Source organism: Carcharodon carcharias, chromosome 14, assembly GCF_017639515.1.
Source record: "Carcharodon carcharias isolate sCarCar2 chromosome 14, sCarCar2.pri, whole genome shotgun sequence".
NCBI lineage: Eukaryota > Metazoa > Chordata > Chondrichthyes > Lamniformes > Lamnidae > Carcharodon > Carcharodon carcharias.
The window spans coordinates 10,572,528-10,588,834 of NC_054480.1; the positions used below are offsets into that span (position 1 = coordinate 10,572,528).

At 49.3% G+C, this 16,307-nt stretch overlaps 1 protein-coding gene across 3 annotated transcripts in view; it reads right to left on the bottom strand.

Annotated features, from left to right (window-relative positions):
- unm_sa1614 (un-named sa1614) overlaps positions 1–16,307 on the bottom strand; it is a 258,244-nt gene that overhangs the window by 60,268 nt on the left and 181,669 nt on the right. For all 3 annotated transcript variants that reach the window (XM_041204808.1, XM_041204807.1, XM_041204809.1), the window contains exons 14-15: positions 5,141–5,304; positions 3,953–4,086 (exon numbers count right to left, since the gene is read on the bottom strand). In XM_041204808.1, the coding sequence (XP_041060742.1) occupies positions 3,953–4,086; positions 5,141–5,304 (298 nt within the window). The remainder of the gene's footprint in view (positions 1–3,952; positions 4,087–5,140; positions 5,305–16,307) is intronic.

The following is a 16,307-nucleotide window of genomic DNA, read 5'->3' on the forward strand; positions in this document are numbered from 1 at the left end:
GAGACAATTCAGCAGCAGCTCCTTGCCATGCTTAGAGACATTTCTGAAGCATTTCTGTCCACTCAAGCAACGCAAAAGCATGAATGTGCCATCAAATGCTCCAAAGCTTTTCACTCCTGGGGCACAGACTGCAAATTAATGTGCGTTTTTGGGGGCTACAGAACAATTGGGTGACTGGACAAGTTGTAGAATCCTCTTGCTAAATGTGGGCATGGAACAGTCATTGGTGGAGGCACACAGAGCTCCTTGCAATGTCTTTATTCAGGTTTGAACCTGTATCTATCATGCTTCAAGATAACAGCATGGTCTTTCAGTACGGCTTAGGAGAATGCCTGTGGCTGAGCTGAGAGCACAGCATGCAGACCAATGGCTGAAGCTGCCGCCAATCGGTCAAGCGGACTGGGGCGGATGTGGGTGGAGTTTTAGAGAGCCATGAAGTGCACTACACACTGGCCATCCAAGTGGTGGCCAACACTCTCCAGCATGCACAAAGGAGCCCTGAGACACAGCCGGAGCCAGAGACTTAACCAAGAGAGGTCCTTAAGAGATATAAGCTAACCCACACATCTCCCTCTTTGATTCTGCAGGAGGAGAACATCAGGATTATGGAGCCTGGTGATCTAGCAGTGTGCCTCATGACTGACAGGGAGCAGAGAGGAAGAAGGGGGCAATGGAGGCACCTGGCTCACCAAAGGGAAGAGCACCACCCTCAAGATGAAGGTGCAGCAGGGCCTGCTGCACATGCAGCTGAAGATCCACAGTGAGCCATTGCTCATGGGCACCTTGCTGGACCCGGGGTCTAGAAACGGTGCTCATCATTCCTGCAGATGACCGAGAACCAGTATTGCCAAGATTGTGCTCGGGAACTGGTCAGTCCATATGCCACCTGCTGCAGGATTTTGCACCACAGCGACCTAGAGGGCAACCACTGCCAGTGGCCGTGAAAGTGACTGCAGCACTCAATTTTTATGCCAGGAGCTCCTTTCAGCGCAATTCGTCACCACCCTCCACAAATATTGCAGCTAGGGCCTCACAAGCTTTGCCTGGCCAGTGCGATGGTCTCATCGCTCTCATCCCCTTCGATGTCCTCCTCATCGGAGATTTGCAGCTCTTCCATCTCCTCATGATCAGAACCATTTCCCCCTGTTGCAGCACCAGGTTGTGTAATGCGCAACAAGCTACGATGACACGTGACACCCTCTGGGGGCCGTACTGCAGTGCGCTACCAAACCTGTCGAGGCACCTGAACCTCATTTTCAAAATGCCTATCCCACCAAAGTCCAGCGAGATGGCGTGTTTCCCATGACTGCATAATTTATGAGGTGGGAAGGGGATGATGCAGCATGAAAACCTGCCATTGTGGTTGGTGGGTAAAACAGTTTTTCACGCCTGCAACCGCACTTAGTGCATTTCTGAGGTGATTCCACCCAGTGTCTTTCAAACACACCTTTTCGACCTAGTTTTTGGCAACCCTTCCTATATCTTGTTCTTTTGTTCAGTATTTATTCATTTCATTTATTTGATTAGCATGTTTTTCTATGTCAATGGGACTATATAAATACAAGCTGTTGCTCAGTTTTATTTTAAGATCTAAAGAAAAAAAATCAGCTTGTCCATTTCACTCCTTCATCTATTTTAAGATTAGATATATTTTAATTTTATCTTTTATAGCAACTCCCAATCGAAGATGTTGCCCCCAAATACAGATTTTTTGCTGTTCCCCCATTTCCCCATGGATTTTCTCCTCTCTATGCAGATGTTCTCATGACATCTTAGCAGCCAAGGAAGCTACAAGGTCAATTTTTTCACGCCTCTTTCAATCGTGCATTTGAAACTAGCTGCTTGGAGATTTGGGCTGGAGTTGCACTGCCATCAGATTTTCCATCTGTGCAGAATTGTGCAGTTTCTGCTCTGTACTGAAATGTCAGCTTGGTTCCAGGTCAGAATGTTAACAATTCAATCCTCACATCAAGAACCTGAATACATAATCCTACAATCCAGTGCTTTGGTTCAGGTATGAGGTTAAAAAACTAAAATATGAAACAGGAACTTAATCCTCTCACTTCAAATTTTAACAGAGGCTTCATGAGGGTTGGAATTGAATATTGAATATTGATGAGGCTGCCTAATTTCATTATAGGAATGATTCTGTTGCTGGGAAACTGACAGGTAAAAGGAAGTGAGACAGCTAAATCCATTAAGGTACTTTACAACCTTTACAGTACCATTTGTGTGCCAGGAGGAGCAGGAGTGTTTCCTCCAGGCCAACAAATTTATCAGTACATCAACCATTCCCCACCCACATGATCTGTCCACTTCCCCCCTAACCCCCATGATCTGAACCATTTTCCCACCTCCCCAGCCCCCGCCCCCCTCAACCAGCCCCAACATCCACACCCTACTCTTTCTGACCACCATTTTCCTCCTTCCTCTGCGATCAGACCATCCACCTCCCCGCTGGACACCTATTTTCTCCTTCCAACCACCAACTGTCCCCCACCACGAGTGGACAGCCCCCAAACACAATCTTCACCTCACACCCCACAAAACAACCACTAGCCGAAGCCCCTCCCAAACACACCCTGCCACCCCCCCCAACACCGGTCTCTGCCTAAGATCTCTGCCATGCTCCTACTTGTTCTCAGTTGGTTTTGGCTTGCTTTTGCAGGACTTCCTGCCCAAAAGACCACCAGCCTGTCAATCAGGCTGACTGTCAGTAGGAAACCTACAGAAAATAATTTAAAGACGGCTTGGGAAACCTGTCCTTCCAGGTTTCCCATTCCTAACTTTATCACCCTCCTCTCCCACTGCACCAAATGTGTCCTCAAGATAATATTGAGGCCGTTAAAACTAGGCTCCACTTGTCTGTTCAGATAGATGTTAAGTATCCTATCACACTATCTCAAGAAAAACATGAAGTTCTCCCAGCAGTCTGATCATCATTGTTCCCTGAAACTAATGCTAACAAAAATACAGATTAAACTGGCTGGCCGTGGGCCATTGCTAGAATAGAAATGATTGCAACATTTGCTGACAGGGCTTCAAAATTAATTCATTGCATGAAGTGCTTTGAAACATTTGAATGATGTGGTAGCATGTTACATGAATAAAAATAAAACTTTTTTTCCATATTAATGTCAGTGTGTGCACAGCCGGTGTCCTGCTGTTCTGTATCACAACACATTGGAGTACACGTGTTTAACTGAAATCTCTACCGCAAATCCGATTCATTTTTCTTCATACTGGGAAGCAGGAAGTCATACTGGAAAAGCACATTGCAAAAGATCTAAATTAGCTCAGCATTTGGATTTGACTTGGCCTAAAAGCTCTTTGAGAACTGAAGGGAAATATCTGGGAAATCTATCAAATTTCTCTCAAATTATATCCTGGGAGAGGGTAAAATTCCAAATACTATAGGTCAATTTACAACAAAATAGTCTTGGAATACTCCTTGGTTCAGCATAGTCTGTAAAAATATGAAAAGACTAGCCCTGTATTATGCCCTGAAGTGCAGAAACATTGTTCAGCCACTTGTCAAGGACCGACTGCACTCCATTGAGCAAAAACCAGCATTTTCTTTACTAGACTATCAATGCATGTACATTTATATCAGATCTTAGAACATTTGTGATATGGGGGTAATTTTAACTCTCAAAGTATGTGTGGAGGTAGGAAAGGGGTGTTAACATTTCAAAAATGGGAAATCCAGCCCCAACCCACCTCCAAAGCAGATTTTAAATGAGATGGTCGACTAATCTACCTGTTAAATTTGACAGGACCTTTGGGAAACTAGTACATCTGGGTATTTCACCATGCCTCCCCACCCCATGCTCTCCTTCTACTTATTGGGGTCATGGTGGCTGTTTAGTAGAATGCTATTTACTTTCAGCAACGCATATTTCCAAAATGGTGCACTAAATTCACTAACAAATAAAACTAGAAAGAATCTCACCAATAGTTCAGAGGTCCCAAGCTTGTCTAGTGAGAGAGACTGTATCCGGGAATAATGTACACCCATCTCCCGGTGAATTCCAGAACATTCTATACATATCAGAATCCCAAGATTGGTAGAAAGCCAAGTTGGACCTGCAGAAGAATATTAGTAGATTAAAAGTACTATTCACTGCTTTGAAATGCTCACCAAATGGCACAACAAAACACAAAATGATTAAATATGAATCCCAGTGAGGAGTCAGCATGCATTCACATCAGCAGCCCTCTAAAATGGTTAGCCCTAAGGAAGAAAAAGAAAACACAACGTATTTCTTTTCCTGGCTGCTGTATTCACTTTTATTTAATTGAATCCTTTTCGTTGTAACTTCTTATTATGTAACTCATTTCCTCAGATTATATATTCCTCGGTAAAGCCAAGTCTCAGCCTGAATTGGAAAAAAAATTGTTTTCTTCCAAGAATACCAACGCTTGGATAACGTCTTCTGCTTCTCCCAGGTAAATGCATTGACAATGTTGTGACAGGAAAGACATAAAGCTATATTAGGAAATTACTAGATGGAGCAAAGTATTAGAACAAGTGGCTTTGAAAATGCACGGACCTTCAGGGTCTATAGTATAACTATAATTATTGGAGAAGGGCCAGAAAAATGACTGCAGATGTTAAGGATGGTGTAAAAATGAGCCAGGGTGTCACAGAGGGAACAATCACTTTGGAAAGCAGAGGGGGGAATGATGTGTTTGGTGACTGTCCCTTTCCCCTTGTTCTGACCCAATTTAAATGGTGCTCACCAGTAATATCTTTCTGTTCTGATGAAGAGCTCAGACCTGATCTCTCCAATAGATGCTGTTTAACCAACTGAGGGTTTTCAGCATTTTCTGTGCTGGTTCCGTTTTTTTTTTAATGCTTTTCCTTTAGTTTGCTTGTGACCACTTTGTTTAGGTGGGGTTTTTCACTATATTAAAGGTGCTACATAAGAAAAAGGCTTTGATGCTTGAATTAAACACATGCTTCTCAGTTGGACACAGATCAAAATTAATGGAACATCTCCTTTGCACTGCACTTAATTCAAAATTTCAGGAGAGGAAACATTTATAATTGCAATGCAATATTTCACTTTGAACTTCTGAAAAACAGAAATCAATGCATTAAAGTCTCCATTTTATTTGTTCAACAGTGTCTTCTCACCTGCTGCCCCACAGTCACAGCACTCACTATTCCCGGGCATATGCTGGACATCTTCGATAATGGCTTTAGTTAGATCTTCAACACTGTTCTCTGTACCACTGTGGTGTTCGTGGAAAGCCACACTTAGAGCTTCTTGCTTGCAATTGGTTAGAACAGAGATCCACCTTCACATAATATGAACATTAAATACATTGTATGTAATTCGTATTACATCAGCAGCTTGAAATATCTACCTAGCGGCGAAATTTTAAATGCAGAGACAGCTCTTGTTATATTGATCATTTAAACTGATGTCCAGAAAGTGATATTAAAAAAATGCAATATTATATGGTGAGATGATAGATACACAGCTACAGATCCAGAAATAATATGAATGCTTTATAGGTGAACTCCACAAAATATACATTAGAACAAATATAATTTGTGTAAAATATTAATTTGTTCTTTTAAAATCAAGACCTTTGATTTTGTCTGACCCTTCAATACCATTATGAGTGATGATTTTAACCCTTCTACTCGACAGAACCAGGTGGCAAAGCAGTTAAAATGACCCATGGGACTTATCTGCCCTGATCCTAGTGTTGTACTGTAGATTCCAAGCTTGAGTGAGAGGGATACCCGGCAGAAACTAACAGGGTCCTTCTTTAAATAAGCGGATTGAGATCAAATGAAGTCTCATGGTTCGACGATAATTTTAAATAGAGGTCCCCACAGGATAAGTGGAGCCAGTGCCAGAAGGGACACAGAAAGTTAAGTGGATTTTCTGCACTTTGCTATTTCCTGGTGAGACCAGGAATGTTTGTTCCTATCTTTTTTTTCAACCTTTCTCTCTGTTTGATTCACAGGAAGTGTGAGGGTCCCAACCAGGTCAATAGATGTGGTCATTAGAACAACATAAGCTGCAAGAGGGCTCCAGACAGGGGAACATCTTAATGCCAGAGATGGTTGCAAAGCAACTGTAGGCATTTTTAATGTAAAAGGATTTTAAGATAGAGAGAAAAGTTAATACATAAAAATATCAAAAAGTTAAAACGCATACCAGAGAGAAGATGAGAGAAGTGAAGTGAGAGTTAGCTGCTGACAGATGACAGTAGGGAGTACAGCCAGCTATCTAATTGGGGCCAGGAGGACTCAAAGGCAGGTATGGTGGCTGGCCATTATACATTCTGTCTGACTTTTTTTTCTCTATTGGCTTTAATGTACTTGTATTTTGGTACACAATAGGTGGCTAATTTGCAATCAACAGTTTTCTCCCTTTATCCAAACTGAAAATGACATCCACTATTATATGTAGGTCACTTCAAATAGATAAGTGATAAGGAAGTGACATAAGAAGTAAATGTGACACTGACACTCACTAATAACCTGCTCACTAATTGGGCGGAATTTTCCGAGCCTGCTGGTGGCGGGCGTGATAGTTGGCTTGCACGGAAAATATGGCGCGACCTGCTTCACGATGACGTGAAGGCAGGTCACGACTGTCCGCTCAGCCCTCTGACGGTGGGTCGTGTTTCCCGCCATTGGTCAATGGGGAGCTAATTAATATATCAGCATGTAATTAAAAGGCCGTCCCGCCAAGCTCTTGGAACCCCGCCATATCCCGGGAACCCCGGAAAAGCACACTGACGTGTTTCACAACAGCACGCAGGTTGCCTGCGCTTGGCGGCTTTCACTTTGGGGGAAGTGAGGTGAGTGAGCAGCAGCATTCTCCACAGCTTGCCTGTTGTTTACAGGCCTCAGGGGCGCCGGGAGGTGAGGGCAACAGTTGCCTGGCCCTGGAGGTGACTGCTGGGGGGGGTTGTCCGAGGGCAACTGCTGGCCAGCCTCAGAGGCAACCGTTATCGGTGGGCAAGAGTTAAGTGATGCCCTGGTGCTGCATCCCGTGCACAGAAAATTGAGGTGGTGGGGGGGTGGGGGGGGGGGTGGCGCGGGGGAGGGCAGGGTAAGCGAGGGAAGTGGCCAGGTATTAGGAATTCCACTTCTCCATCACCCCCTACTCCTCAACCCCCTCCTATGGCACCACTCCATGCCCATGCAAAAGATGCAACACCTGCCCCTTCACTTCCTCTCTCCTCACCGTCCAAGGGTCCAAACACTCCTTTCAAGTGAAGCAGCATTTCACTTGCATTTCCCCCAACTTAGTCTACTGCATTCGTTGCTCCCAATGTGGTCTCCTCTACATTGGAGAGACCAAACGTAAACTGGGCGACCGCTTTGCAGAACACCTGCGGTCTGTCCGCAAGAATGACCCAAACCTCCCTGTCGCTTGCCATTTCAACACTCCACCCTGCTCTCTTGCCCACATGTCTGTCCTTGGCTTGCTGCATTGCTCCAGTGAAGCCCAACGCAAACTGGAGGAACAACACCTCATCTTCCGACTAGGGACTTTACAGCCTTCCGGACTGAATATTGAATTCAACAACTTTAGGTCGTAAACTCCCTCCCCCATCCCCACCCCCTTTCTGTTTCCCCCTTCCCTTTCTTTTTCCAATAAATTATAAAGATTTTCCTTTTCCCACCTATTTCCATTATATATAAAAAAAAACCCCACCAGAGCTATACCTTGAGTGCCCTACCATCCATTCTTAACTAGCACATTCGTTTAGATAATATCACCAACTTTAATTTTAACACCTATGTGTTCTATTGTACTATTGTCGTTGACATCTTTTGATGATCTGCTTCTATCACTGCTTGTTTGTCCCTACAACCACACCCCCCCACCACCTCTTCGTCTCTCTATCTCTCTGCCCCCCACACACACACCTTAAACCAGCTTATATTTCAACTCTTTCTTGGACTCGAACGCAAGTTCTGTCGAAGGGTCATGAGGACTCGAAACGTCAACTCTTTTCTTCTCCGCCGATGCTGCCAGACCTGCTGAGTTTTTCCAGGTAATTCTGTTTTTGATTAGGAATACCTGTATTAACTGACCATGCCGCTGCAACTGTGACAGATCAGGTGCAGCCACAGTGACATGATTGGGGTTGGGCTTCTAGCCTGCCTGCCCATGCAAGCAACATGGAGGCACCCAAGTGCTCCATGCCTTACATCCCCATGCCCCAGCACAGACTGCAGGCTCGCCACCACTTTATTGGACCACGGAGCAGTTGTACAATCTCCTCGCCAACACTGGCCATGTAGCAATCACTGCTGGAGGCGCTCACAGCCCGTTGCAATCTCAGCATCCCTGTTTGGACCAGTGTCCCCCATGTTGCAGGTTGACAGGGCAGCCATGCAGTGCACTCATCTCTGGCCATCTGAAGGTTAACCAGCACTTTCCTGGAAGTGTTAAGGGGCAGTCACACAGGGCCAAGTACAACTATGATAACCACGTCTCTCCCTCTCTCTTTCATGCTGCAGGAGGACCACGTCAGGATCGTGGATCCTGGTGACCCAGCTGTATGCCTGATGGCCTACAGAGAGCGTAGAAGACAGAGGAGAGAGTGACTGAGGCTCCTGGCTGTGTAAAGGCAGGAGCAGCAACCTCATGAAGGGGCAACAGGAGCTCCCGCACATGCTGCCGAGGTGCGATAGTGAATCGTGGCTGGTCAGCGCCTAGCGACACCTAGGTCTGTAGACGCCGCCTGCCATCCCTGCAGATGACTGAGAACCAGTGTCGCCGATGACTGCGCATCTCTAGGGACCTGGTGGCTCACATCTGCCACTTACTGCAGGACTTGGCACCAAGGAGATATGGAGGGCATCCACTGCCAGAGGCTGTGAAAGTGACCACGGCGCTCAATTTCTCTGTGGGATTTTGCAATCTGCCACCCACAAAATGCATCCATGAGGTCACAGAGACCATCTTCTCCACGACACACAACTTTGTGCATTTTGCCCAGGACAGGGACAGCCAGGATGCAAGGGCTTTTGGATTCACCCTGATCTCGGGATTCCCACAGGTGCAGGGTGAGATTAACTGCACTCATGTGACGCTCAGATCTCCATTGCTACACTCAGTGGACTTCATCAACCTCAAGGGCTTCCACTCACTGAACATGCAGCTGGTATGAGACCACCAGAAACGCATCCTGCAGGTATGCGCACGGTTTCTAGGGAGTGTGTGCACGACGTCTACATCCTCGGTCACTCGCAGATCTCTGCAGTCTTCCAGGGTCTTCAGAGGCTGCATGATTGGCTCCTTGGGGACAAAGACTTCCCGCAGATGCCGTAGCTGGTGACACCCGTGCGGCAGCCTCAGACAGCAGAGTGACGTTATAATGAGGCTCATGCAGCAGCTTGCAACTTGGTGGAGCAGACCTTCGGAATGCTGAAGATGCGGTTCCGGTGCCTAGACCGATCTGGTGGAGCCCTGCAATACAGTCCACAGAGGGTGTCACGGATCATTGTCGTTTGCTGTGCCCTTTACAACCCGGTACTGCGACGGGGAGAGGAGCTGGCTGAGGAGAAGATGGAGGAGCTGCATGTCTCCTCTGATGAGGAGGACATCGATGGGGATGAAGGTGAGTGATTCTTCGGTGGTGATGATGACAGGGATGAGGCTCTCGCACTGGCTTGCTGAGGCAAGCGTGCTTGGGAGGCCCTCATAACTGCCAGATTTGTGGAGGATGATGATGACATGCAGTGAGGTGTCCTCACATGGCATGTTGTGATCGTTTGACTCCAGTCTGGGTTATCGCCACGCCAATACCCTCTGTGAGAATGCTCCTGTCATGGAGATGCAGTGGGGGCCCTAATAGTCACTTGATCGCGGGAGGATGATAACAACATATAACTACACTCCACAGATCTTCACATAGGCTCTGGGAATGTCTGATTCCTGTCTGGCCAAGGGCAGCCCACTTGCGCTCCATGGTCAGGGCTATCTCAAAGACGCAACCATGAAAATTTAGACTCATCTGATGCAGTGTCCACCTTCAGCACCTCAGCCCTTCAGAAGTTGATGCACTGCATCAGTGGTTGCAGATGCTGGTGTAATGGGGGTCAGGCCTATCTTAAAGGTGCTGAGAGCACACAGAGAGTATGAGAGAACTCTGGCACCTGCCCACTACATTCTGGTAGCAATGACAAGCACCACCGAGGTACAGGCATCACTAATGTTTCCAGGGACTGTGGACCATCATTGTGGTCTGAAGGCTGCAAAGAACACAAGGAAACGGCCCTGGAATGAGACACCTGCATTTTATCTTGTGCAGAAAGGTTTCACATCTGAGTGACAAGAACACTGCTCATCAGAATGAGGAGTCACAAGCAGGGAGGTATTCTTAGGAGTTTATTGAACAATAAGTACAAGTGATCAACGTCCATGGCCAGGCTTTGCAACTACCTTTACCGAACTTTCCTAACCCTGTTGCTACGTCTTGGTGCTCCCTAGACATCCACAGCAGAGGTGGAGGCAGCCTGCTGACTGTGACTCCCTGTCTGTGATGACTTTGGCAGGCATACTCTGGAGGGTCGAGACTTGGTGGGCCCTGGCCTACTTTCGGGGTCCTGCTGTGTGGCAGTGGCACCCTCCTCGGCCTGTGAAGTCGGAGCTGTGCTGGTCACAGGAAGAGGCGATTTGGATGGGCTGGTCACTCCCGGAATCACCTGGGTGGATGGCCCCGGAGCATGCACCTGGTAATTCTTCTCCGTATGGGTGCCTGAGGGCCCCTGGATAACTCATTGAGCGGAAGAGGTAGTTCGAGTGAGATCGAAGTGACCAGCACCCCTCGTGTACGCATTGTTGGAGGCCAACAATGGCATCAGCGATGGAGTTAAGCCCGGGCAGCAGTGCAGGAGTGACGTCCTGGGCCCAAGGTCTCCATGACAGCTGCCATCCGGCCAGTGTCGACCTTGGAGCATGCAATGCTGGCGCTTTCACCTCAGCCTGAAGACGGGCAGACTCCTCCATCATGCCTTGCATTCTGAGGAGTGCAGCAGACATAAAAATAAAAACAAAAAACTGCGGATGCTGGAAATCCAAAACAAAAACAGAATTACCTGGAAAAACTCAGCAGGTCTGGCAGCATTGGCGGAGAAGAAAAGAGTTGACGTTTCGAGTCCTCATGACCCTTCGACAGAACTCTGTTGAAGGGTCATGAGGACTTGAAACGTCAACTCTTTTCTTCTCCGCCGATGCTGCCAGACCTGCTGAGTTTTTCCAGTGCAGCAGACATTCCTTCCTGGTGTTCCCGAGCTTGCCTTTGCAGCTCCAGCAACTGCGACATGACCGATTCCAGAGGCTCGTCATCTGACTCGAACTCAGCGATGTTTTGGCCTCCAGCAGTCCTCCAAGTGCTGGAGGCCTAGGAAGTCCCTTACTCCACCTGCTGTGGATCAGAAAGTGCGATGTGCTCACCAGATTGTGATCCTGAGGCTACTCTAAAGCTAAGCCCCACCGAGGTGTGTGTCTCTGCGTTGGTGGTGGGTGTGGGTGAGCGCTGTGATGGGTCTTCACGGACGGTGCCTTCAGATTCCTCTTCAGAGTTTCTTCAGAGCTTGATTGGAGGCCCTGGGTCATGGACTCTGTCGGCTGTTTGGCAGATGTGCCTGCGAAAGAAAGGGGAGATAATTAGTGCATGGCAGTGGCTTGTGAAAGAGGGCACATCACTCACGGCACTAAGAGGATAACTGGTTGTCTGATGAATGTTGCACTGCTGGATCCTCACTTGGTAAAGTAACACTGACCTCATCGTCAGCACTGGAACGGTCCCGGTCATTGCCGGCCAGCTGGATGGCTCTATTTTCGAATTCTGACAGAACTTTGATCTCCAGCATCCCTCCACCTTCCTGTGACGTTTCCCTCCTGTTGTGCGTGGACAGAGATGGGGAGTGTATCAGGGTGCCTGACGGGCCAGATGATAAGTACGCCTGGCCTGTGTGGTCCCATGGATGGGATGAGGACAATGACAGTGTGTGTGAAAGAGTGAATGGTGATGTCCCTTGCACTGGCAGTGAGTGAGGGCCCTGTGGGTGTGTGGTGGGTTTGTGAGTGTGTGAATTGGGAGTGATGAAAAGAGTGACTTACCCTGGCAGAACAGAGATCATTCATCCTTTTGCGGCACTGGGTGACTGTCCTCCTCTGCAAGGCGTTTGGGCTGACCACCACCGCCACTGCCATCGCCTCCCAAGCTGAATTGGTGACTTTGCTGCCCATCCTGCGGATAGAGCTGGGGTAGAGTACATCCCAGCGGCCTCCAAGGCATCCAGCAGTCGATCGGGGGACCCGTCATTGAAGCTGGGGGGGGGCGACAATCTTTTTTCCTTTGTTGGCCATGTCTCCCGGGCAGTGGTGGTGAGCTGGTGGCCATGAGTGCTTTGTTGGCAGCTGCCTTTTAAAGATGGAGGCCGGCACAATGCAACAGCGGGGTGATGGCGGGTGGGCAAATGAAAGGTCGCTTGCCATGGAAACGCCATGTTTCATGGGAGTGAATAAATAATTTGGCAGGTTCAGGCCAAAATGGCGTGGAGTCGATGGGTAGGACTCCATTTTACCCGCCCGTTACTGCACTCAGTGCAATTGTGGGAAGATTCCACTCATACTCAGTTCAGGTTCTGCCAAAACCATTTGGCTCCAAAATCTATCTCAGCTTTGATCCACATATAGACACAAGAGCTGAATGCTAGGGGGGAGAGTAGCTGTCCTAATATGAAGACAAGAAATTAACCAAATATAACACCAAGAAGATGGAGCAAAAATGAAGTCGACGAGGATTAAAGTGAAAAACATCCAGCTGGAGTCACACCTGATGTAAAGGAATATGTGGATTTCAGGATCAAGTCAACAAGGACAGAATTTTCTGGCTGGCGGGCGGGAGCAGGTTTGGGCGGGCACGGACCCAATCGCCACCTGCGATTGGGTCAGTGCTGCCATTTTATGCAGGTGGGCCAATTAAGGCCCGGCCAGCGTGATTTGCGGCTCCCAAGGACAGCGGGAGTGGGCAGGTGGCGGCGGTACTACAGTGATCACCGCGTCCAATGGCGACCCGGCTGTCTGTTTTAAAAAGCTCCCGTAGCCTTTCAAAGTCTGTCAAACATGGCCAATGAAGGGTTCCCCAGAGCGCTGCTGGTGAGCAGGCCAGGCAGGAGGGTAGGGCAAGGGGGCGCTGTGCCCCTCGTTTTTTCGATGATTGCCTTGCTGCCCTCCTCGAGGAGGTGGCAGAATGACAGGAGGTCCTTGTACCCCAGATCGGGAGGTGGAGGCCCCCCCACCACATGAGCAAACATGCCTGGGAGGAAGTGACGGAGATAGTGAGTCCCCACGACGTGGTGCAACGCTCGTGGATCCAGTATCACAAGCGCTTCAATGGCCTCTTGCGCTCGGGAAGGGTGAGTACCATGTTGGCACTGGTCACATAACCCAGCAGGTAGGCTCCCCCACCCCCCCACCGCCAGGTCTGAGGGTAGTTGCTGCATTGAATCATTGACTGCATGTGTCCTTCACTGGGTGGGCCAGTAGATATTGCCCATGCCTAGGTCACCCTAATAGGGTGGTGATGAGACACCCATAGCTTGTGGTACACTGAGACCCACATTGCTGTTTTGGGAGCAACCTGGAGGAGCTACACCTAGGCGCAGTGCTGGAACTCCAGGACATGTCAAAGTCAGGGTGATGACATGCCGGGAGGGGAGCTTCAAGGTGGCGTGACATTGATTGAACTGCTGCCCTCTGTGCTCCATGTGCTTGCGCGCCCTTGCTATGGGAGGTTAGACCGTGTGGTGCCTAATGTGATGTAGGCAGCATGTGGCCAAGGCAGAGGGTTGTGGGGGGGAGCAGGCCTAGCACCTTTGTATGAGTGTTCGGAAGCAGCAGGGTGAGGAGGCACTGGCGCCCTGATATGTCCCACTCTGGTTGGGGTGGGCCTTCCGCGAAGAGAATCCAGGTACAAGTTGCACTAATCAATGCTCTTCTCTCCTTTTCAAGAGAAGAGTGCACATAATGCCGCCGAGCGGGTGAGGACTGGCAGAAGGACAGCCCAGGTGGCGATGCTCAGCCACTTCGAGCAGGAGGCCCTAGATCTGGAGAGGTGCCATGAACCCAGGTTCACTGGTGTCAGTGAGGTTGGGGTGCCACGGGCAGGTGTGTTTGCCCAGCACTGAGGTGAGGTGAGCGCATAATGATCCGGGGGACAGGGATGCACATTGACATTGTCTCCACATTAATTGATCAAACATCCTTGTTCTTCCTTTCAGCATTAGCGGAGCAGGGCTGGGAGGAGGAGCAGCAGGGGTCCCCTCTCACACCTGAGGGCCCTGAAGTCTCGGACCCACCAACGTCACACCATCTCTGCCAGGCAGGCACCAGTGCAGATACTAGCACCTCTGTGGGAATTAGAACTTCGGTTAGTGTCCTGGGGCACAGTGCTGAGGGCACTTAACAGTCGCTGGAGGAGCTGGCAGAGACAGAGAGTGCCCATGGCATCAGCAGTCGGAGGACAGCAGGGGACCAGGCACATGCTCAGTCGGTGCCTGATGATGTGCCTCTGGTGTTGTCCGCGACACAGCAAACGCAGCTGGGTGTGCGGGAGCATCTGGGGGAGACACATGAGGCTATGCTTGGCTTGGTGTCCATGGTGGAAGAGTCTACACGGACCATCACCAATGCAATTAGCCTCATGGCTGAGTGCCATGGGTCCTCCATGGAAACAGTGGTGACTCTCTTGGAGAGGCTCCTCCAGGAGACCAATCAGGGTTTCCTGGAGATGCGCTCGAACCAGCAAGCCCTCACATTGGCATTGACCTCAGCTGATCAGTGCCTGTGTGGGGGATGGTCTGGGCACCATGTTTCCCAGCTCGGTGCCGATCCATCCACGGTGAGCAAGGAGGTCCAAAGTGACCTCACGTTAGCACAGCAGCTGCCTGTCATCTCTGTGGGCTCCTCTCAGGGCACTCCGGATGAGGGTGCCAGCTCCTCCACCCCTCTGTAAGTGACTATTGCATCTGATGAGGCTGTGACGACTGGGGAGATACCAGCTGTGGGCCTGGCAGATTCCTCCCAGGTGGGCCCAGGACAGGCTCCACGGGCCAGAGGACGGCAGCCAAGGCCATCGATGCCAACAGGACAGCAGAATGAGCAGGCTGTCTCAGATGCCAGTCCCATCGAGGGGGCAGCACCAAGACGTAGCACCCGAAAACATAAACGTAAGGCACCTTAGACACACCATGGCTTTATCATTGGTGCTTTTGTGTTGGCCTGCAATGAGGTCTTTATGAGCATTTGTGTGATGTTGAACACCTTTATCATTTTGTTTTCTTAAGTTCCTTTTGTGATAATATTAAATTCAGAAATGTCATCATGGCTGAAGGTGCCTCTTTTCTTCTGAAAGTGGATGGTTACCAATAATGTTATGAGTGGCTTGTGGGACATTCAGCTTTACTGACAAGGCCCTTAGTTAATGTTCCTATCCAGGCAGATTTTGCACTTGGGTATAGAGTATTGGGTATAGAGCCTACAGTCCAGGCTTGTCCTGGAGATCCATATGTGGTGTGCTAGCTGAAGGCTTGTTGGATTAAAGCCTCCCGGGTCTCCCTGCCTCCCTGGAGTATGCCTGGGTCAGAGTCTACCCCCTCAGCATTTCCCTGCGCATGCTCATCCTCCGACTCACTGCTGGACTCATCGTGTGCAACTGCAGCCACTGCATCTACGTCTTCATCGTCCACTGTGTCCCCCCTTTCCAGCGCAAGATTGTGGAGAGTGCAGAATGCAACCACTCTCAGCGACACATGATCTGGGGGTCACTTGAGAGCATCCCCTGAACAGTCCAGGCATCGGAAGCGCATTTTGAGAAGACCAATGCTTCTCTGCACCACAGCCCGTGTGGAGGTGTGGCTCCTACTATACCGCTGCTCAGCTTCTGATCTTGGATGGCGGAGAGGCATCATGGGCCACCTTCTGAGGGGGTAGTCCTTGTCACCAGCAGCCATCCATCCAGCTGGGCTGGAGCACTGAAGAGCCTCGGCACCTGGCAGTGTCTAAGGATGTAGGCGTCGTGGGAGCTGCCTGGGTACCTTCCACAGACTTGTAGAATCAGCATCCTGTGATCACACACTGTCTGCATGTTCACGGAGTGGAAGCCCTGCCTGTTAATGAAGGCACCGAGCTCACTGCTGGCACCTTGATGGCCACATGTGTGGAGCCTATTGCACCCTGGATGTGGGGGAAGCCAGCAATCGTCTCAAAGCCTCTGGCTCGCTATGTCTGGCTTGCCTGGTCCCAACGGTA